At 36.4% G+C, this 24,157-nt stretch overlaps 1 protein-coding gene across 3 annotated transcripts in view; it reads left to right on the forward strand.

Moving 5' to 3' along the window:
- COL4A5 (collagen type IV alpha 5 chain) overlaps positions 1–24,157 on the forward strand; it is a 238,244-nt gene that overhangs the window by 146,597 nt on the left and 67,490 nt on the right. For all 3 annotated transcript variants that reach the window (XM_036840904.1, XM_036840905.1, XM_036840906.1), the window contains exons 18-28: positions 320–361; positions 2,375–2,507; positions 9,126–9,299; positions 9,639–9,722; positions 12,667–12,759; positions 15,022–15,092; positions 15,391–15,582; positions 16,728–16,896; positions 18,869–18,961; positions 19,049–19,153; positions 23,862–23,959. In XM_036840904.1, coding sequence (XP_036696799.1) covers positions 320–361; positions 2,375–2,507; positions 9,126–9,299; positions 9,639–9,722; positions 12,667–12,759; positions 15,022–15,092; positions 15,391–15,582; positions 16,728–16,896; positions 18,869–18,961; positions 19,049–19,153; positions 23,862–23,959 — 1,254 coding nt within the window. The remainder of the gene's footprint in view (positions 1–319; positions 362–2,374; positions 2,508–9,125; positions 9,300–9,638; positions 9,723–12,666; positions 12,760–15,021; positions 15,093–15,390; positions 15,583–16,727; positions 16,897–18,868; positions 18,962–19,048; positions 19,154–23,861; positions 23,960–24,157) is intronic.

Genomic DNA, 24,157 nt, shown 5'->3' on the forward strand with positions numbered 1-24,157 from the left:
TTTATAGTTTGCTGGAAACTAGGAATCTTAAAATCAAAGGATGTTACAGCTAGACATACCTTAGAAGTCTGGTCTATAGATAAGGCAGAGAAGTTAATTGATTTAGTCAGCATCATAGAGCTTGTAAATCTGAGACAACATCACAGGTCTTCCTAGGCTTAGCTAAGTACTGTTTCATTACCTCATTTTGTATTTCTCTTTGAGATATTTTATTATGGATTTCTGGGTCTTTATGAAACATAGTTATCTGTTATATCTTTGAGGAAATTGATGTTTTCATGTGATTTTTACTAACCTGTTTTACAATTGTATTGAACAGGGCCAAAAGGGTGACATTGGCCCAACTGGGCCTCCTGGACTTGTAAGTTTTTTGTTTCAGTTTTTATTTATTAAATTTATTAGTGCATTTTAATTTTCATGTTTTAATTATATACTCCGTACCTTTTCCTCATAGAACACAAAATTCCAAGATCAACTTTTCCTGGCTTAAAAGTCTTTACATCCAAAACTTCAGTGATGTTGACCTCAAAGTCTTTGTATTGTTCTGCCTGTGTATTACTTCTCCATAATAAAGGTCCAAAATTACGGCATTAGGTTGTTTTGCATCATGATTGCCAAATCATTTCTCAAGTAACCAGCAGGTGGTGCAAGTGTTGCTTACAAAGTTTCAAAAAAAGAAAGTGTTGGGGAACTAGGGGATTGGTCCTTTCCCCTGCAGAGCTCAGGGGAACGATGGATTTGGTCTTAATAGGTTTTCTCAATTTGTAATTGTCTGATTCACACCTCTTTCTTCCCTGAGTGTGTGCTTTCTAGGGGCTCTTAATCAGAAATGTAGGGAACTGCTCTGTAAAAGAATACTTGAGGGGTTTACAAATCTTCTGTCATGTTTGCATTCACCATGAAATTCTAGTCAAATATATTTTCATTCTTATTAAGAATAAAATGTCACTGTTGCAGTTGACATATTGGTTTTCCTATCATTGAAATTTGCTAAGACTCTTGACTTTAGGCTGCACTGAAGCTGCAAAGGGTCAATTGCCATAAAACCTATATGTTCAGACATTTGAGTAACATTAATTATTTTTGTCCATAAGTGAGTCTCAGATATTGATACTTGGTACTTTACCAAATCTAATGAGGAGGTACTTAAAGAAGATCTTAGACAATTTTTATTCACTTTCATTTTAAAATCAGAGTTTTACTTCTCTAAGAAGCAATTTCTCTAAAAAATGAAATAAAATTTTGATGAACATCAGAAGAAATGGAAATTTTGAGAGTGCAATCCAATCCAACAGCTCACTTCCCCTTTTGAACTACTATCCCAATTCTAGGTCCCACAGATTTCAGTGTCCATTTGTCTGAATATTTCTTATATCCAAAAGGGCCAGGATAATTATCTCACTTTGCCAGTAGGTGATGATTTCTGTCTCAAACTGATAGTTTCTTAAATGTAAAGCTTACTTTACCTTTATAGCTCTATGAAGTTAATTTCTTTATATTTAGATTGTTTAATGTAAAATTATTTAGGCATAAGGTTCTAAGAAGATAGAAAGGGAATGATCAGCTAGTTGATTTTGATTAGTAAAGCCTTCCTGGTAGAGATGTGTTTTCTTTTTTTTTTTAAGAAGAAGAAAGAAATGTGGGTTGACAAAGAGAAAGATTGGGGGAAGGCATTATAGATGTTTAGAATGGCATATTCAAAGGCAAAAGCAGGAATGTGCAAGATACATGAAGTGGTTATAATCAGACCTCACTCTCCTAAAAGGTCATTCAGGACATGAAACAGGTGAGAGAGGTATTGGGAGTGAGAAGTAACTTGACAGAGTCCAGGGTTAAAAGTGACATCAGATATAGTAAGAAGTAGTGAACAATTTTGAATCCTTTAACAGGATAAGTAACACAGAAAAATTGCTTTTTGAGGAAGTGTGTCCAAGTAGTAGATTTGGATTAAATGGGACAAGCTCAGAGTTACTTCTGTTAGTACAAATGTAAGGTAAGGATAGAAGCTGTTGCAACAAGAAAGAAGGGGACACATTGGAGAGACATTTTTAGTGAAGAATTATCAGGCTTAGGTGATTGGAATGAATCAAATGTGAATTATAAGATAAGAGACATCAAACATAATTCTAGCTCTGTAAGTCTGGGGCTCAGGAGGGTGGTAATATTAGTACTGGCATTGAACATTTTCTAATCTGTTGAAGCATAGAAGTAACATAGAATATGACTCACAATCTACGTAAGTAGTCTTGATGATTTTGCATCTGAACATTTTGTGACAGTGATACACTGTAATCATATGTAGCTGCTAGGTTATTTTCAGAAGAACAAGTCTCTTCCTCTTTGAATTCCTTTATTTTTTTCTTTCATAATAAAGGTAATTCCTAGGCCTGGAACTGGTGTAACTGTAGGAGAAAAAGGAAACATTGGGTTACCTGGCTTGCCTGGAGAAAAAGGAGAGCGAGGATTTCCTGGAATACAGGGTCCACCTGGCCTTCCTGGACCTCCAGGTAAAAGAGACTGTACTGTACTTAATAGCCTTGAATTTATAGTATCTTTACTAATCCAAGTATACAGTATTATCATACTAGTTCCAGGGTGAGCATGGCAGTAGAAGGCAGAGGTATTTTTTAATTGACAGAAACTTCTCAACTCTTACTATAGCTTTTCTCACCAAGTTTCTTACCTGTACTTTAAAAAAAAAAAAAAAGCAAAGTTACTTGAATAGTGTCCTTTTACCCTAAAAAAATACCATTTCTACCTTTTGTTATTAATAAATTACACCAAACAGTACTATGATCCCAAAATTAATCATTATACCTTTCATGCTGTTATGAAAGGGAACATTGTGCTAATAATGCCTAGTTATGTAAGATTTACTGTATTTTTATATAGTAAATAGCACTATCCACTTAGAATTCCAGAAACATCTACCTAGAAATCCCCATGGTGATTTTGCTGTGCAGTAAAATCTTGGTGCTCAATACTGAGTTTTATATCATTCCTTTGTTGAAGATACACAGTATAGTAGAGCATTTCTAATTTGGCCACAAACTGAGCAGTACCCTTGTTTAGCATGTTTATTTGGATGTTCTGTGAAATGAGGTGATAGTAAGGATTTATGTAAAATTTGAAAAAACATCTACAGTATCTGTCACACATACATGTATAATAAATTATGGTTACTTTTCCTTCAAAAATATTTGGCTAATGAAATATTAACATGATGAGATGAGTGACACTCAGTGTTCCTCCCAAGGAGAAAGAGAATAAATTGTGGGTCCCATTTTGCTCTAAGTGTGCACTTTGGATTTTGAACTTCAAGGTAGTGGACTAAACACATACTGTGTCTGGAAAATTGAGATAAGGAATTCTCCAAGGATGTAGCAAAAAAGTTAAAGTGTTAGATAGTATGAAATAAAATTTAAAATGCACAAAGGATAAACCTAGAAGTCCCAAAATCCAGCATGAATGAGTTCAAGGAGAGAATAGGACAAGAAGCAATATTTGAAAAATTAATGGCTGAGAACTTCTATCTATTAAAAAATGATTCCCTGTGAAAAGGCTTATGAATTACGAAGCAAAAGTAAAATAATAATACAAAAATACGTAACTAGACACATTTTAGGGACATTTTAGAATTTAAGGGTAAAAAGAAATTCTTAAAAACCATCTGAGAGCAAAGGCAGATCACCTACAAAACAGTGAGAATAAGAGGAAGATAATGGAGCACATTTTCAAAGTAATAAGGAAAAATAACTATGAATTTGAGATTCTATATTACATCAAACTATCATCCTAGCGTGAAGATGGGATGCTTAGAAAGTTTACTACCTCCAGATCTTCTCTGAAATAGTTACTGGAGGTTTTACTCCAAGAAGAAGACAATGAATTCAGGATGAAGCTGGCGGTGGGGGTGGGTAAGATACAAGAATCAGTGGTTAGGAAAGATATTGATAAAGTATTTTAAGTCTAAGCAAGTATGGATCATAAAAAATAACAGAAGTATTTTAAGTAACAATATGGAAGTATAATTGTACACATGACTAACACAGGATATGGATGTACAGAGAGAATGGGGAAGTGAATGATAAGGTTTTTTGTTTTGTTAGAGGGAGAGAATATAAATATTATTAACTCTCTAAGTTTTTTCAAAAAATATAAGTTTTAGTACATAGGTTAAACATTTTAATAGTAACCACTAGAAAAGAATAGAAATAATATACATTACTTACTTGTTGAGGAAAGAAGATGACCAAAAAGCTGGATCTATGTCACACAAATTAGGATTGGGATAAAACAGACACAGATAAACCTGAATAAATAGAAAAAAATAAATAAAATGACAAGAAGAAGTTAAAAATAAATCAGCAACTCCAATAAATGTGAAAGGACTAAACACTGATTAGTAGACAAAAACTAAAATAAAATTGGAATAAAAATATCTGTATGCTGTGCACAGTAGACATATCTAAAGTAAAACAACATAGAAAATTTGAAAATAAAGCAATGGGAAGATATTAAGCAAATGCTACCAAAAGGAAAGCTGGTTTAGCAATTCTAATACAGTATGAAGTAGAATTCAATGAAAAAATGCATTAAAAAACAGATATTTCACATGGATAGACAACTTATACCACAGTGATATAAAGGTCACTAAACTTATGCATCTAACAATATAGCTTTGAATATGTAAAATGAAAACTGATAAACTACAAGGGATAATTTGGCAACTCCCCAATATATCAAGTAAGTGAAAAATAAATAAGGATATAAATGATTTGAGCAACACAATTAAGCTGTATTTATGGGGGAGAGAGAAAAACTGTGTGTGCAGCAGAGAATGTACATTCTTTTCAAACACACATGAAGCATTTATAGAAATTGACTCTATTAGACCAGAAAAAATCTTTTAAAATTATATGCGGGCCATGCTCTGTGACCACAGTGAAATGAAGTCAGAAATTAACAACAAAAAGCACCAAATATTTGTATATTAAAGTGCATATTTCTAAATAACTCTAGAGGTAAAGAGAATACAGAAATGTAGATGATGAACTACTAAATGCTAAATAAACAACCTCGTATCAAAACTCATTGTACCCTTAATTTATCACAAAATTAGAGATACTGAAAATAAATGAGCTAAGTTGGAAACATAATAAGAAATAAAACAAGCACATGCCATTTGCAGCAACATGCGTGGACCTAGAGATTGTCATACTGAGTGAAATAAGTCAGACAGAGGAAGACAAATATCATATGATAGCGCTTATATGTGGAATCTAAAAAAAAGGCTACCAATGAACTTATCTACAAAACAGAAATAGAGTTACAGATGTAGAAAACAAACTTATGGTTATCAGGGGGCAAAGGGCGGGGAGGGATAAATTGGGAGATTGGGATTGACATATACACACTACTATATACAAAATAGATGACTAACAAGTACTTACAGTATAGTACAGGTAACACTACTCAGTACTCTGTAATGGACTATATGGGAAAAGTATCTAAAAAAGAGTGGATATATGTATATGTATAACTGATTCACTTTGCTGTACCTCTGAAAGTAACACAACATTGTAAATCAACTATACTCCAATACAAATTAAAAAAAAAAAACAAGCACAAACAAAATAGATGGAAAAAATTGAGAAAGGTAAAAATAAAATATGATCAAGATAAAGGGAAGAGAAGGCACAAATAAAATCAGTAAAGAAAAAAGATTACCATAAATACAATTAAAATTTTTAGATTACAAGAAAACTATAAAACTATGTCAATATATTTTAAATTCTAGGTGAAATATACATTCCTCATGAAACAGAAAATATAAAGTAATAAAATTTTCCTGAGAAAGTAGGACACCTGAGTAGATCAATTACCATAGAAGTTTTTGAAACGTTAATGGTCTCCATGAAAAAGCATTGGTTTTGTGGGTGGTTTTATAGAGTTTTATGGATGAAATCTACCAAGTTCTTGAGCAGGTGTTTCTCATAGTTTATAAACTGTTTCAGAACATTTTTTTTAAAAGGAAATTCAGTTTAGCAGATCAATACCAAACCACCAAGGAGATACACTGGAAATAACTATAGTTCAATATCATTTATGAATGTGGAAGTAACAATCTTAAATAAAATATTATCAAATCAATCCAGAAGTATATTAAACAATATGATATTATGACCAAATAGATTTTACCCTAAGATTGCAAGGATGGTTCAACATCACTGTAATTGACCACATTGACATATTAAAAGAGAATAGGCCAATAGATGCAAGGAAAACAGTAAAATTCAATACTTATTCATTTTTAAAAGGAAAAAAAAATTAAACTAAGATTAGGGACTTCCCTGGTGGCGCAGTGGTTAAGAATCCCCCTGCCAATGCAGGGGACATAGGTTCGAGCCCTGGTCCAGGAAGATCCCACATGCCATAGAGCAGCTAAGCCCACGTGCCACAAGTCCTGAGCCCACGCACCTAGACCCTGTGCTGTGCAACAAGAGAAGCCACTACAGTGAGAAGCCCACACACCACAACGAAGAGCAGCCCCTGCTCACCACAACTAGAGAAAGCCGACACTCAGCAACGAAGACCCAACATAGCCATACATAAACAAATAAATAAATAAATAAATTTATTTTTTAAAAAAACCTAAGATTAAAAGGGAACTGTCTTGAAGACCTAAATAGACATTTCTCCAAAGAAGATGTACAGATGGCCAAGAGGCACATGAAAAGCTGCTCACCATCTCTAATTATTAGAGAAATGCAAATCAAAAGTACAGTGAGGTATCACCTCACACCGGTTAGAATGGGCATCATCAGAAAATCTACAAACAATGAATGCTGCAGAGGGTGTGGAGAAAAGGGAACCCTCTTGCACTGTTGGTGGGAATGTAAATTGATACAGCCACTATGGAGAACAGTATGGAGGTTCCTTAAAAAACTAAAAATAGAATGACCATATGACCCAGCAATCCCACTACTGGGCATATACCCAGAGAAAACCATAATTCAAAAAGACACATGCACCCCAATGTTCATTGCAGCACTATTTGCAATAGCCAGGTCATGGAAGCAACCTAAATGCCCATCGACAGATGCATGGATAAAGAAGATGTGGTACATATAAACAATGGAATATTACTCAGCCATAAAAAGGAACGAAATTGGGTCATTTGTAGAGACGTGGATGGATCTAGAGACTGTCATACAGAGTGAAGTAGGTCAGAAAGAGAAAAACAGATATCATATATTAACACATATATGTGGAATCTAGAAAAATGGTACAGATGAACCAGTTTGCAAGGCAGAAATAGAGACACAGATGTAGAGAACAAATGTATGGACACGAATGGGGGAAGTGGCGGGGGGAGGTGGGGTGCTGTGATGAATTGGGAGATTGGGATTGACATATATACACTAATATGTATAAAATGGATAACTAATAAGAACCTGCTGTATAAAAAAATAAGTTAAATTCAGAAAAATAAAAAAGGAACTGTCTTGGGCTTCCCTGGTGGCGCAGTGGTTAAGAATCCACCTGCCAATGCAGGGGACACGGGTTCGAGCCCTGGTCCGGGGAGATCCCACATGCCGCGGAGCAACTAAGCCCGTGCGCCACAACTACTGAGCCTGCGCTCTAGAGCCCGTGAGCCACAACTACTGAGCCCATGTGCCACAACTACTGAAGCCCGTGTGCCTAGAGCCTGTGCTCCACAACAAGAGAAGCCACCGCAGTGAGAAGCCCACGCACCTCAATGAAGAGTAGCCCCCGCTCGCCACAACTAGAGAAAGCCACGCACAGCAACAAAGAACCAAAGCAGCCAAAAGTAAATAAGTAAAATAAATAAATTTACATAAAAAAAGGGAATTGTCTTAACTTGATGACAGAATATAAGACTTGATGTCTTATATTCTCTTGAAGCTATCTACTTCATACAGGAAGTACAGGACTGTGCAGGAAATGTCATACTTTTTGGTGAAACATCAGGAGCATTCTCATTCAAGTCAAAAATAAGGTAAAGATATGGTCACCAATACCGTTTGTTCTTATACTGAAGATCCCAGCCAGCATACTAAGTCTGGAAAAAAAAAGAGGTGTATGGATAAAAAACAAAAAGCAAACCAAATTTTGGTTATTCACAGGCCATGTGATAATCTACCCATAGAGCCTAAAAGAATCAAATGACAAATTACCAGAACTTAGAATGTTTGCAAGGTAGCCAAATATGAGTTGCAAACTTAAATAACTTACCTTCCTCTAAACCAGCAATAAAATAATTAAACTTATAAGAGGACAAAATCCAGTTAACAAAAGTAACAGTCATAAAACTGACATTAGCAATCAAATTTACCCAAGAATAAACCAAACAAAAGATGTGTAAGATCTCTTTCATAACTTTGTAAAATACTACTAAATAATATAAAATTAATAAGTGGAAAGATATAATACTTAATTATTACTTGGTGCGAGAACTCAATATTATATACAGGCGATTCTACCAAAATTTAATCTTTAAATTCAAATTAATCTCATTCAAAATTACAATGATTTTTTAAAATGAAACTGACAAGCTGACTCTGAAATTCACTTAGAAGAGTAAATTTGTAAGTGTAGTGAAGATGGTTTTAAAAAGAACAAAGATGGGTATATTTTCCTTACCAGTTTTGAAAACATTATAAAGCTGTAGTAATGAAAAAGTGTGTTAATGGTGCAGGAACAGATAGTGGAACAGAAGAATGTCCAGAAACAGAGCCACGTTTACATGAGAACTTTGAGATGCCTCTTTTCTTCCTGTAAATGGCTTCCTGGTATTTCTGAGATTAAAAGATCATAGTGTCAAAGGAGAGTGAGTAGAGAGTTAGTTATTAGTACATTTCCAAAAGTAATAAAGCTACTTTAAATTATTCTTTCTTATACTCAAAGTAGTACTTACATTATTGGAACTTTCCATCTTTTCCCCAGGTGTTGATTCTCATAGAAAAAACTAAGAACATAACCGGTATTATACATTAAAGGAAGATCTTATCATTACTTAATGTCTCATTGAAGACCCAAAGTAATATGTCTAAAATAAGATCATTTTGATCACTTTTAATGGGTATTTGTTTTTATTTTAGGACTTGCAGTTACAGGTCCTCCTGGGCCCCCTGGCTTTCCTGGGGAAAGGGGCCAGAAAGGTGATGAAGGTCCACCTGGAATTTCCATTCCTGGATCTCCTGGACTTGATGGACAGCCTGGGGCTCCTGGCCTTCCAGGGCCTCCTGGCCCTCCTGGCCCTCACATCCCTCCTAGTAAGCTATAGTTTTTTCCTGTTAAGTTCTATTGTTGTTTTTGTTTTGTCTTTATAAGTGAATCTAGCTGAAGGTTGGCATCATTCTTTGTATTTCTGACAGCTAAATATTCTTCCACTGCTTCTCCTTTTGATTTTTTGGTGATTCTTTGATATTTAGATTTGTTCTTCAAATTCTCACTAATATTATATCTTCCTTTTGTTTATAGGTAGTTGTATTAATGCAGAGAAATAACTGAAAATAGATCTTTTTTTTTTCTAGCCTATCAGACTTTCTCATTGTTGTCTTCTGGATATTTTACAACAATTGGCTTGCTGTTCTTGTTTTATCTTATCTCAGGTGATGAGGTATGTGAAGCAGGCCCTCCTGGCCCTCCAGGATCTCCAGGTGATAGAGGACTCCAAGGAGAACAAGGAGTGAAAGGTTTGATTCCCATATTCCTTCATCCTTTGAAATCATCAGCAAAATCCCCTATATCCTCCACCCTACCTCAGCCACTCACTCCCATGGTCATACCCCAAGACCACACATTACCAGTAGTGCACACTTCCATATTTTGACTTCCCGAATCTCGTTTTGTGACCACTACATCCTATCTTTCTAGCTTACTACCTCTAATAACCTGACTCCAACATTACTTCACACTCACTGAAACCTACCAACTTTGACTGTCCCTCAACCTTTTGATGTCCTTTCTTCTCTCCTAACCCAGCTTAAATTCCATAATCAATCTCATGCATAAACTCTTGACACCTTTGCCCTCCTCTCCTGCCATTGTACTCACTTCGAACAAAAGCACAGCCCTGGTAATTCCAAATTACCACCTCTTCTGAGCCTGTTCCCTCTCTTCTCTCTTCGAACTTCTAACACCTCCTCTTCCATTCTCATTTTAGGATTCTGACTTTGCTTCCTCCTCCACTGACCAGTTGAAGCAATAATAAGAGAACTTTCACAGATTGCCGCCACCACCATATTTACCCACCTATTTGCGTCTTTGCGCCTATATTCTGCCTTCCTGCCTATTATTGTTACTGCTCCTATCTAAAGCAATTCTTCTGTTTGTACAATAGATTCAGTTTCCTCTTGGTCCCCCCCCCCAAAATTCATTCCAGAAATTCTTGTCTCTCCCATATCATCGATTTTCCCCTTTTACTGGATCATTCCCAGCAGTATACAAATATGCTTTTTTCACCCATCTAAAAATATTTTATCATAACCCCACCTCCCCTGCCAGATACTACGCCATTCCTCTGCTTCCATTGGCAGCAAAACTCTTCAAGAATTTTCTACTCACTGTCTCTAGACAACTCTACTCTCATTTTCTCTTAAACATACCCCTTAGGACTTCACTCCCCTCCCCCCACCACTCCACAGATGCTGCTTTTGTCAAAGTCATCAGCAGCCTGTTCGTTGCCAATTCAAATATCAAGTCTCAGTCCATTATTTCCTTGATTTTTCCATTCTTTAAACACTTTCTTCACGTGGTTTTCAGTATATTACATGCTCTGTTTTTCTTCCTACCTTCCTGGCATATCATATATATCAGATATAGATATAGGTATAGATATGTCTCCTCCTATACATGCTCTGTCTCTATATGTATATCTCTCTGTGTGTATGTCTATCTATTACCTCCCGTGTAACTACTGTCTAAATCAAAATATAGAACTTTTCCAAGACTCTAGATGACTCTCTTGTGCGTCCTAGTCAGCACTCCCAAAGGTAACCACTGTTGTATCCTCAGTCAAACAGTTTGTCTAACTTTGAACTTTGTATAAACGGAATCATACAGTATGGGCTCTTTTATGTCTTAATATTTTATCTGGTTTCTTTTGCTTAATATTATATTTGTGAGGTATATCCATGTTTTTGTTTGTAGCAGTATTTTTTCACTGCTCTTTGGTATTTCATTGAATGAATATTCCTATTCATATTCATCCATTCTAATGTTAATGGACATTTGGTCTGAGGCTATTATGAATAAAGCTGCTATGAATATTCATATATATATATATTTTGTAGGACATAAGCATTCATTTCTGTTGTGTAAACCTGGTAATGGAATTGCTGGGTCATAAGGTAGATGTATCTTTGATTCCATAGATATCACCAAACCATTTTACAAAGAGGATTTAGTTTCCATTTCCCTCACAACTTATTGATGCTGAGCCTCTTTTCTTATAGTCTGTACATTCTTTTTGTAAAGTACCTATCTTTTTCTATTTTAATTGGGTTGTTGGATATATGTATCACAAATATATTTTCCCATTCTGTGACTTGCTTTTTTACTCACGTCTTTTCTTGAACAGAAGTTGTTAATTAAAAGAAGTCATATTATTAATGTCCTCTTTTATGGTTAGTGCTGTTTATGTTCTGTTTTAGAAATCTTTGCTTATCCCAAGGACCTGATGATATTCCTCTATGTTTTCTTCTAAAAGCTTTATCGTTTTTGCCTTTTACATTTCGACCTTTGATCTGTCACAGAGTCATCCTTGATTCCCTTCTTCTTTTGCATTCTATATATGATCCATGAGAAAACCCTATTGGCTCTACTTTCAAATATGTCCAGAATCTAACCAATTCTCACCATGTTCATTGCTGTCACTCTGGAATGAGCTACTATCTCTCCTAGATCCCTTCAGCAGTAGCCACTTATGTGGTTACCCTGTTTCCATCCTTGTACTTAGATTATACTATTAACATAGCAACCAGAGTCATCCTTTTAAAACTTAAGTCATATCATGTTGCTTTTCTGTTTAATTTCTTCTCCTAGATTCTCATTTCACTCACAGTAAAAGCCACAGTCTTTGTGGTGGCCTATGTGATATTTTATGATATGCCACTTGTTATAACCTGTTAACTGTCTGACCTGGTTCCCCTTCCTCACTGTACCCCCGCAATCTGTTCTCCTTGATGTTCCTTCTATATGCCAAACATGGCTACTCTTTCTACCTGGACTGCTCTACAGTCGTTATGCACATGCCATGTCCTTTAAGTTTTTTTAATCACGTGTCATCTTCTCAGTGAGGTCTTATCCTGACCGCCCTATTTAAAATTGCAACCTGCCACCCACCCCTAAGCATATCCAATTTCACTTACCCAGCCACTGGTAGAATGTAAACACTGTGAAGGTATGGATTTTGTCTGTTTTGTTTATCAATGTATTACAAACTCCTCGAACAGTGCTTGGCACATAGTAGGTGCTCAGTAAATATTTATCAAGTAAATTGATTCTAGATATAGGCTTCTCTAACTACACTGTTAGGTAGGAATATTGTCCCTTAGTGCTAACTTCTTTAGAACCTATCTAAAGAAGGTATATGTACACCTTCAAGTAAAAGTTGTTTTTTATTATGGTTTTCTCTAGGTGACAAGGGTGACACCTGCTTCAACTGTATTGGAACTGGTGTTTCAGGGCCTCCAGGTGAACCTGGTTTGCCAGGTCTTCCAGGTCCCCCAGGTAAAACATTCTTCCTCAGGGCAACCTTAAAAATATTTCTTGGCTAGATATTAGTGAGCTTATTATAGTTTTAAATGATGCCAGTTTCTCATTTTATGGCTAGTCACTCATATCCATAAATAATGAAATATGAAATGTCACTATCTGCTATGAAATAAATTATGCTCTTGTTTCCAGTAGCTGAAGCTACCAACATTTTCCATTAAAGAATTTCGACAGTATTACTCCAGGAAAAATATCTTTCTTATTTTCCATATGGTGAGGAAAATAACTTATACAGAGTCAGACTTCTTTATTCCAGAAAACTGGGGAAAATATTCATAATACCTGGCCCCTGAATATGGTTTTCAGTGGCCAAGATTCTAGTCATTGGGATGTATCACATGTTGTCATTAAGAAACGGTCTTCTACCAGAGTTTGGCAATCAACTGCCAATATTCCTCTTTATTTTTTTAATTTTTAAAAATTTAAAAAAATTGTAAATGTTCTTCTTTTTTAAAAAAAATTTTTATTGGAGTATAGTTGATTTAAATGTTATATTAGTTTCATGTGTACAGCAAAGTGAATCAGTTATACATATACATATATCCAGTCTTTTTTAGATTCTTTTCCCATTATAGGCCATTACAGAGTATTGAATAGAGTTCTCTGTGCTATACAGTAGGTCCTTATTAGTTATCTATTTTATGTGTAGTAGTGTGTATATGTCAATTCCAGTCTCCCAATTTCTCCCCCTCCTCCCTTACCCCCCTTGTAGCCATAAGTTTGTTTTCTACATCTGTAACTCTATTTCTGTTTTGTAGATAAGTTCATTTGTACCCTGTTTGTAAATTCCACATATAAGTGATATCATATGATATTTGTCTTCCTCTTTCTATATATAACTCCCCCTTCCCCATTTCCAATCAGAACCATATTTGATATACATCAGACCCGCAACTCTTTTACTCAACTGCCTCTTGGGGTTTCCCAGTATTATATTCTCTTGAAATCACACTTCATGTCTGAGTCAGTCAGGGCTGAGAATAGATACCAGATCTCTTACCTTTCTGTCTAGTGTGTCTGCCAACCACACATTTGGTGCTTGGAAATAGATTTTCAGCAAGTCTTATAGCTGCCCCTAGAAGTTAATCATCTAGGCTTGTACTTCCAGTCTAGTGGTTTTCAAACTTGGGAGTGCATCAGAATTACTTGGAGGGCTTGTTAAAACCCACATTCCTGGGTCCCACCCCCCAAATTTCTGATTCAGTAGACCTGGGGTGGAGGGCCCAAGAATTAGCATTTCTAACCAGTGCCCAGGTGATGCTGATGCAGCTGGTCCAGGGACCCATTTAGAGCACTGCTTTAGTAATATTTCCTCTAGGCTTTGAGCACCAATCCTTTCTCATAAACCAAATTTTAGGGAGTGACAAACCAAAGAAAGAACTGGTAGGAATCTAGGAAAATTGTCTAAGTAAGAACAAAGAAAGATACACAGACTTTGTCCTTATCTCCTTCTCACCTTGGCAATGGGGTGGTTATAAGAGCCAAGCATTTCTGTGCATAGTACTTGGTAGCTGCGAGCTCTGAGAGGCTTTGGAATTGGAAATACCTAAGGATACAATGCTGTATGTACCAGGAAATATTATATTTACCTAAAAGAAAGGATGATCTCCTCACCTTCAGAGCATAGAATAGAAAAATCAAAATATAACTTGTTAAATGGGATTGAATGGCATTCTTTCTTTCTTTCTTTAATTTATTTAATTAATTAATTAATTTATTTATTTATGGCTGTGTTGGGTCTTCATTGCTGCGCGCGGGCTTCCTCTAGTTGTGGCGAGTGGGGGCTACTCTTCGTCGTGGTGCCTGGGCTTCTCATTGCGGTGGCTTCTCTTGTTGCAGAGTCCGGGCTCTAGGCGTGCGGACTTCAGTAGTTGTGGCACGTGGGATCATTAGTTGTGGCTCGCGGGCTCAGTAGTTGTGGCTCGCAGGCTCTAGAGCGCAGGCTCAGCAGTTGTGGTGCACGGGCTTAGTTGCTCCACGGCACGTGGGATCTTCCTGGACCAGGGGTCGAACCCATGTCCCCTGCATTGTTGCACTGGCAGGTAGATTCTTAACCACTGCGCCACTGGGGAAGTCTGGCATTCTTATTTTAAAACTTGACTTCCTGACTTGCTGATTTTTATATGAGCTTTGTCAGGATTTCAAGCTCAAAGCTCACATCACTCTGTGTGTGTGTGTGTGTGTGTGTGTGTGTGTGTGTGTGTGTGTGTGTATTAGGATCTCTTGGTTTCCCTGGACAGAAGGGTGAAAAAGGACACGCTGGTGCAACCGGTCCCAAAGGATTAACAGTAAGTTTTGAGTATATTATATAACAAAAGAAGTAGAAGAAACCCATTTACATTTTGATTTTCACTTGTGGATATATATAAAAGAAATTTCGTTTTCTTATTATGATATATTTGATTCTTTCACTCTCGCTGACTCATATGTCTCACTTGACTCATAGCTTGGTACACTAAATGTTATTGGGCAGGTTGATGGGATAAACTGGAGAAAGTATTAGAAAAAAAGAAACTGATTTCCTTTTTCTCTCTCTTCTTTTTCCCCTCTTTATTGCCGCCCCCCCCACCCCCCGCCACTCCTCAGGGCATACCAGGAGCTCCAGGCGCTCCAGGCTTTCCCGGACCTAAAGGTGAACCTGGTGACATCCTCACTTTTCCAGGAATGAAGGGTGACAAAGGAGATTTGGGTTCTCCTGGAGCTCCAGGGCTTCCTGGTTTACCTGGCACCCCTGGACAGGATGGGTTGCCAGGGCTTCCTGGCCCCAAAGGAGAACCTGTGAGTTGGTTTGATATTCTTGGTTTTGTCATGCCAAATTGTTAGTGATGTTTCCTAGGATAGGCCTGGTGCTGAGATCAACATGTAATCAATGCTTAAAAGAATGTGATTATATATACTAATGGTACATTGTTATTGACTACGTAGGGTTTCTTTACAGTTCTTTTCTCAGTGGTTTTATTAATTCTTTCTGCTTAACCCACTGCTGTATTGAGTAATATTTGCTATGACTAGGTAGGCAGGAGGTTAAGATGCTTATGGGTCACTGTGAGGTTCCCCTTTTCTTTTTTTTTTTAATTCACGTTCTTTTTTATTTATTTATTTATTTATTTATTTATTTATTTATGACTGTGCTGAGTCTTCGTTTCTGTGCGAGGGCTTTCTCTAGTTGCGGCAAGTGGGGACCACTCTTCATCGCGGTGCGCGGGCCTCTCACCATCGCGGCCTCTCTTGTTGCGGAGCACAGGCTCCAGACGCGCAGGCTCAGCAGTTGTGGCTCACGGGTCTAGTTGCTCCGCGGCATGTGGGATCTTCCCAGACCAGGGCTCGAACCCGTGTCCCCTGCATTGGCAGGCAGATTCTCAACCACTGCGCCACCAGGGAAGCCCCCCCTTTTCTTATCCCACATAGCCTTGTCTGTTTTTTTTTAGACCAGACAACAAAAGACTAATTTGGTTTTTATATAAAGTAAGCTTAGAGATTAGTGTGAGTAGATGGCTGTGTTAAATGTGCCATGGAGCCTAAAGATTGAAGATAAATGAATAGATTCTTATTTTGTGCACAACACACAGCCCGGGATATTTAAGTAGAAAGTGCTATTTTATTAAATGTTAGTTAGGCTGTAAACTTCTTGACTTCATGAACGCAGAGATTTTTGAATGTAAGCTTCATGAATGCAGAGATTTTTGCCTATTTTTATTCTTTGCTTTATCACCAGCACCTGGCACATAGTAGGAACTCAAAAATATTTGTGAAAAGAATGAATAAGTAGAGTGATCACACATACCACCCCATAATAACACACACTTATGCAGTTTTTAAGGACTATTTATGGCTGTATCATTTCTCTAGTTGTACTTAGTAATACCAACCTACAGGTAGCTGTTATATCTATATGTTTCTGTATTAAATTTTTCCCTTTTCAGGGTGCAATTGCTTTTAAGGGTGAAAGAGGTCCCCCTGGGAACCCAGGTTTGCCAGGTCTCCCAGGAAATAGGGGGCCTATGGGCCCTCTTGGTTTTGGCCCTCCAGGCCCACCAGGTGAAAAAGGCATACAAGGTGTAGCAGGAAATCCAGGCCAGCCAGGAATACCAGGTGAGTTTACTATGGTTGTTTTGTTTTTAGTTTGGTGCTTAAAAGCAGAAATGTATTTATTATCTTTTGGCCATTCTTGGCTTCCTTTTATGAGAGTTGTGTTTCCATCGCCATTTATATTTGGGCTTTTCAGAGCTTCTTAGCAGGGAAACATAAATGTGTGTGTGTGTGTGTGTGTGTGTGTGTGTGTTTTAAGAGGGGCTTCTCTTTAAATTTTTTGACTGTATTTATTGTTACTGTTGTTGTTTTTAAGTGCATGATATATATAATGTACATGATATATATAATGCAAAGTTTAACAAATAATTATAATGGAAACACACACATAGCTACCACACACGTCAAGAAACACATCATTGCCAGCATCCTTGAAACCCCTATCCTCCTCTCTCTGTCCTTTCCTGATCATAATCCCCTTCCATTTCTCCAAAGGTAAACACTGTCCTGACTTTTGCATAATTTCCTTCCATATATAGTTTTATCACCTAGATATGTATTCCTAAATGAAGTGCTTTAATTATGCTTCCTTTTGAGCATTATATTAATGGAAGCATAGGGTAAGTATTCTTTGTGTTACCTTTGTGTATGGATATAGCATATTCATTTTCACTGCTGTACAGTATCTCACTGTGTGTGTGTGTGTGTGTGTGTGTGTGTGTGTGTATCACCATTGCTTTATGCATTCTATTGTTAATGGACAGTTGGGTTATTTATAGTTCAGGCCTATTATGAGTAATGCTTCTATGTGCATTCTTTTATATATATTTCTGGTGTACATGTGCATACACTGCTCTGTGACAGATCAGCAAACTACAACTCTGGCCCTCCACATGTTGTCATAAATGAAAATTTTATTTGAACACATCCACAGACATTCACTATTGTTTATGCTTGCTTTTGCACTACTACTGCAGAGTTGTTGTTGCTACAGAGACCAGATGGCCCACAAAGCCTAAAGTATATGCTGTCTGGTCCTTTACAGAAAAAAATTTGCCAATCCCTAGGCTAGGGTATATATTTAAGATTAGCATTCTTGAGGCATAGAATAAATACATCTTCAGCTTTACTAGATAATTCCAAACTACGTCCAAAGCAATTGTACCAATTTATACTCCCACCAGCAGTATTAGAGGTTTCCTGTTGCTCTATATCCTCATAAGTATTTTATATTGTTAGACTTTTTCATTTTTGCCAGTCTGTTGAGTGTGATATATCTCATGGCAGTTTTATTTTATATTTCTCTGATTATATCAATGTTTACCACCTTTTCATGTGTTTGTTGACCATTTGAATTTCTGTTTGTGAAATGTCTATTCAAGTGTTTTGACCATTTTTTCTTTTGGATTGTTTCTTTTTCTTATTGATTGGGAGGAATATATGTGTGTGTGTGTGTGTGTATTATGTGTATTAGTTCTTTATTAGCTATTTATTTTGCAAAATCTTAATTCACTATGGCTTGCCATTTTCACTCTCTGTATGGTGTCTTTAATGAACAGAAGTCAATTTGAATGTAGTCAAATATATCAACCTTTTCTCTCATGGTTAGTGCTTTTTATGTCATGTTTAAGAAATCCATCTTTGTCCTGAGCCTATTTCAAATTCTTATTTCAATAAATGAGAAGTAGTTGTACTTGGACTTTGCACACATAAAACCTTAAAGTACCACTAGTTAACCAAAAAGAAGTATTTTTCTTTTGACCTACATTTAGAAAATATTTTTATAGATGCCTAATATTTTTATAGATGCCATCTTCATGGAAACCCTTAAAACTGTCATTTACTTTTCTCTTTGAAATTTCATCCATCTGTTTAGTATCTTCCTTGAAAATATATATAGGATTGTTTTTCTCATGGATTTTTGTTAGTTTGAATTTTTAGAAGATTGTAAGTACTTTCTTTTTTGTTTTAATTAGTGGAGATCTTTAGTCAAGTGAACACTTCCCATTCACTATTAATTCCCACTTGTTCTTAGGTCCTAAAGGTGATCCAGGTCAGACCATAACACAGCCAGGGAAGCCTGGCTTGCCTGGTAAACCAGGCAGAGATGGTGAAGTAGGTCTTCCAGGTATGTGAGGAATTTATTTGACCATGTCTTCAACACTTGTTGGTTTCTTTCTTTGGCTACTTCCAAAAAACTGCTGTTTCTCCGTAGGTGAACCTGGACTCCCAGGCCAGCCAGGCTTGCCAGGTATACCTGGTAGCAAAGGAGAACCAGGTATCCCTGGAATCGGGCTTCCTGGACCACCTGGTCCCAAAGGTATGTAGGACTGGGTAGCAGGCAAGGTAGGTTAGCTGGTTAGTATGATATTATTCTTTGATATAGTTCACACAACAGATAAAGTATATTCGTGCAACTTTTTTCTATGTGCAATAAAGAATGTAAGGGAAAAGTCACAGCATGTATGTACTATAGTTTCATTGTCTTTATGTAAAACATTCTAGACAAGAAAATATCAAAATCCTAGATATGCAAAAATGACATACAAGCTTTAAAAATCACAGTAATTATTGTCTTTTGTGTTCACCACTGTATTTTCAGGGCTCAGAAAAGTCCCTGGCACATATTAAGTGCTCAATAGATATTTGTTAAATGAATGGATTGTATTAAACAGAAAACAGATTTATTGCACACATATATCCAAGTATTGTTTTATCCTAAATCATATTCTCTTGATTTACTGAAATTTTTAGGGCTGTTGCTTCAGTTATGCTTTATTCTTCACAGAATTTCTTTTCTCATGAAAGGCAAGAGTGTGCACTGGTCTGAGAGCAGTGCTTAAACATGTCCTTACTCATTTATACTAAATGACTTCAAGAGTCAGATTTGATTTTTTGTGTATATATGTGTATAATATCTGCAATTTTTTTCATATCTTTATTGGAGTATAATTGCTTTACAATGGTGTGTTAGTTTCTGCTTTATAACAAAGTGAATCAGCTATACATATACATATATCCCCATATCTCTTCCCTCTTGCATCTCCCTCCCTCCCACCCTTCCTATTCCACCCCTCTAGGTTCACAAAGCACCGAGCTGATCTCCCTGTGCTATGCGGCTGCTTCCCACTAGCTATCTATTTTACATTTGGTAGTGTACATATGTCCATGCCACTCTCTCACTTCGTCCCAGCTTACCCTTCCCCCTCCCAGTGTCCTCAAGTCCATTCTCTACATCTGCGTCTTTATTCCTGTCCTGCCCCTAGGTTCTTCAGAACCTTTTTTTTTAGATTCCATATATATGTGTTAGCATACGGTATTTGTTTTTCTCTTTCTGACTTACTTCACTCTGTATGACAGACTCTAGGTCCATCCACCTCACTACAAATAACTCAATTTCGTTTCTTTTTATGGCTGAGTAATATTCCATTGTATATATGTGCCACATCTTTATCCATTCATCTGTCGATGGACATTTAGGTTGCTTCCATGTCCTGGCTATTGTAAATGGTGCTGCAATGAACATTGTGGTACATGACTCTTTTTGAATTATGGTTTTCTCAGGGTATATGCCCAGTAGTGGGATTGCTGGGTCATATGGTAGTTCTATTTTTAGTTTTTTTAGGAACCTCCATACTGTTCTCCCTAGTGGGTGTGTCAATTTACCTTCCCACCAACAGTGCAAGAGTGTTCCCTTTTCTCCACACCCTCTCCAGCACTTATTGTTTGTAGAGTTTTTGATGATGGCCATTCTGACTGATGTGAGGTGATACCTCATTGTCGTTTTGATTTTCATTTCTCTAATGATTAGTGATGTTGAGCATCCTTTCATGTGTTTGTTGGGAATCTGTATATCTTCTTTGGAGAAATGTCTATTTAGGTCTTCTGCCCATTTTTGGATTGGGTTGTTTGTTTTTTTGATATTGAGCTGCATGAGAGTCTTATAAATTTTGGAGATTAATCCTTTGTCAGTTGCTTCATTTGCAAATATTTTCTCCCATTCTGAGGGTTGTCTTTTCGTCTTCTTTATGGTTTCCTTTGCTGTGCAAAAGCATTTAAGTTTCATTAGGTCCCATTTGTTTATTTTTGTTTTTATTTCCATTTCTCTAGGAGGTGGGTCAAAAAGGATCTTGCTGTGATTTATGTCATAGAGGGTTCTGCCTATGCTTTCCTCTAAGAGTTTTATAGTGTCTGGCCTGACCTTTAGGTCTTTAATCCATTTTGAGTTTATTTTTGTGTATGGTGTTAGGGAGTGTTCTAATTTCATTCTTTTACATGTAGCTGTCCAGTTTTCCCAGCACCACTTATTGAAGAGGCTGTCTTTTCTCCATTGTATATTCTTGCCTCCTTTATCAAAAATAAGGTGACCATATGTGCATGGGTTTACCTCTGGGCTTTCAATCCTGTTCCATTGGCCTATATTTCTGTTTTTGTGCCAGTACCATACTGTATTCATTACTGTAGCTTTGTAGTACAGTCTGAAATCAGGGAGTCTGATTCCTCCAGCTCCATTTTTTCTTTCTCAAGATTGCTTTTGCTATTCGGGTCTTTTGTGTTTCCATACAAATTGTGAAATTTTTTGTTCTAGTTCTGTGAAAAATGCCATTGGTAGTTTGATAGGGATTGCATTGAATCTGTAGATTGCTTTGGGTAGTATAGTCATTTTCACAGTGTTGATTCTTCTAATCCAAGGGCATGGTATATCTCTCCATCTGTTTGTATCATCTTTAATTTCTTTCATCAGTGTCTTATATTTTTCTGCATACAGGTCTTTTGTCTCCTTAGGTAGGTTTATTCCTAGGTGTTTTATTCTTTTTGTTGCAATGGTAAATGGGAGTATTTCCTTAATTTCTCTTTCAGATTTTTCATCATTTGTGTATAGGAATGCCATAGATTTCTGTGCATTACTTTTGTATCCTGCTACTTTACCAAATTCATTGATTAGCTCTAGTAGTTTTCTGGTAGCATCTTTAGGATTCTCTATGTATAATATCATGTCATCTGCAAACAGTGACAGCTTTACTTCTTCTTTTCCCATTTGGCTTCCTTTTATTTCTTTTTCTTCTCTGATTGCTGTGGCTAAAACTTCCAAAACTATGTTGAATAATAGTGGTGAGAGTGGCCAACCTTGTTCCTGATCTTAGAGGCAATGGTTTCAGTTTTTCACCATCGAGAACGATGTTGGCTGTGGGTTTGTCATATATGGGCTTTATTATGTTGAAGTAAGTTCCCTCTATGCCTACTTTCTGGAGGGTTTTTATCGTAAATGGGTGTTGAATTTTGTCAAAAGCTTTTTCTGCATCTATTGAGATGATCATATGGTTTTTCTCCTTCAATTTGTTAATATGGTTTATCACATAGATTGATTTGTGTATATTGAAGAATCCTTGCATTCCTGGGATAAACCCCATTTCATCATGTTGTATGATCTTTTTAATGTGCTGTTGGATTCTGTTTGCTAGTATTTTGTTGAGGATTTTTGCATCTATGTTCATCAGTGATATTGGCCTGTAGTTTTCTTTCTTTGTGACATCTTGGTCTAGTTTTGGTATCAGGGTGATGGTGGCCTCTTAAAATGAGTTTGGGAGGGTTCCTCCCTCTGTTATATTTTGAAAGAGTTTGAGAAGGATAGGTGTTAGCTCTTTTCTAAATGTTTGAAAGAATTCTCCTGTGAAGCCATCTGGTCCTGGGCTTTTTTTTGTGGGAAGATTTTTAATCACAGTCTCAATTTCAGTGCTTGTGACTGGTCTGTTTATATTTTCTATTTCTTCCTGGTTCAGTCTCGGAAGGTTGTGCCTTTCTAAGAATTTGTCCATTTCTTCCAGGTTGTCCATTTTATTGGCATAGAGTTGCTTGTAGTAATCTCTCATGATCCTCTGTATTTCTGCAGTCAGTTGTTGATTCTCCTTTTTCATTTCTAATTCTATTGATTTGAGTCTTCTCCCTTTTTTTCTTGATGAGTCTGGCTAATGGTTTGTCAATTTTGTTTATCTTCTCTAAGAACTGGCTTTTAGTTTTATTGATCTTTTCTATTGTGTCCTTCATTTCTTTTTCATTTATTTCTGATCTGATCTTTATGATTTCTTATCTTCTGCTAACTTTGGGTTTTTTGTTCTTCTTTCTCTAATTGCTTTAGATGTAATGTTAGGTTGTTTATTTGAGATTTTTCTTGTTTCTTGAGGTAGGATTGTATTGCTATATACTTCCCTCTTATAGGTACTTTTGCTGCATCCCATAGGTTTTGGGTCATCGTGTTTTCATTGTCATTTGTTTCTAGGTATTTTTTAATTTCCTCTTTGATTTCTTTAGTGATCTCTTGGTTATTTAGTAGTGTATTGTTTAGCCTCCATGTGTTTGTTTTTTTTACAGATTTTTTTCCTGTAATTGATATCTAGTCTCATAGTGTTGTGGTTGGAAAAGATACTTGGTACGATTTCAATTTTCTTAAATTTACCGAAGCTTGATTTGTGACCCAAGATATGATCTATCCTGGAGAATGTTCCACAAGCACTTGAGAGGAAAGTGTATTCTGTTGTTTTTGGATGGAATGTCCTCTAAATATCAATTAAGTCCATCTTGTTTAATGTGTCATTTAAAGCTTATGGTTCCTTATTTATTTTCTGCAATTGTTTTTAGCTCACTTCCAGAATTATGTAGTAGGTCTTTTATCATACTGTATCCAGATGTAAGCAGAAGAAAAGTTTCTCTGCATTTTTGTGTTGGATTCATTCCTTAATTTTAGTTCTATCTCATTGGTAATAGCTTTGATTTTCCTTAGAAAAGCATATCTTCCACACACATTAGTCCTATATGACAATAATAGGGAACCATATGGTGATTGAGAGAGAATATCTGGTGTCTGTAAGGCTTAGTCTGAAGTAGTCATCTAGAATGTCATTGTGGTTTTACCATCTTACTGTAGTCACTAAGCATGATTGAATAGGGTGAAAATGTGAGTTTGGGAGTTTGGGTATCTTTCTTACAGTGTCTTCTCTTTGGAGATTAAAAAATGACTTCTAATTTTACAGGTTTTCCTGGAATTCCAGGACCTCCAGGAGCACCTGGGACACCTGGAAGAATTGGTCTAGAAGGTCCTTCTGGGCCACCAGGCTTTCCAGGACTAAAGGTCTGAGACATTTTAATTTACTTTTTCTTCTTTTTCTATTCCCCCTACCTTCCTTAGCCTTCTCTATTTTGATTTAGACATCATCCCAAGTCTTCACTGTATAAATAAAACTTAACTTATTGTATTTTTATTTAAAAATATTTAATTCCAAACACTCTTTAATAGTCCAAGGGGTCAAATTTGAAGGAAAAAAAAAAG

Source organism: Balaenoptera musculus, chromosome X (assembly GCF_009873245.2).
Source record: "Balaenoptera musculus isolate JJ_BM4_2016_0621 chromosome X, mBalMus1.pri.v3, whole genome shotgun sequence".
NCBI lineage: Eukaryota > Metazoa > Chordata > Mammalia > Artiodactyla > Balaenopteridae > Balaenoptera > Balaenoptera musculus.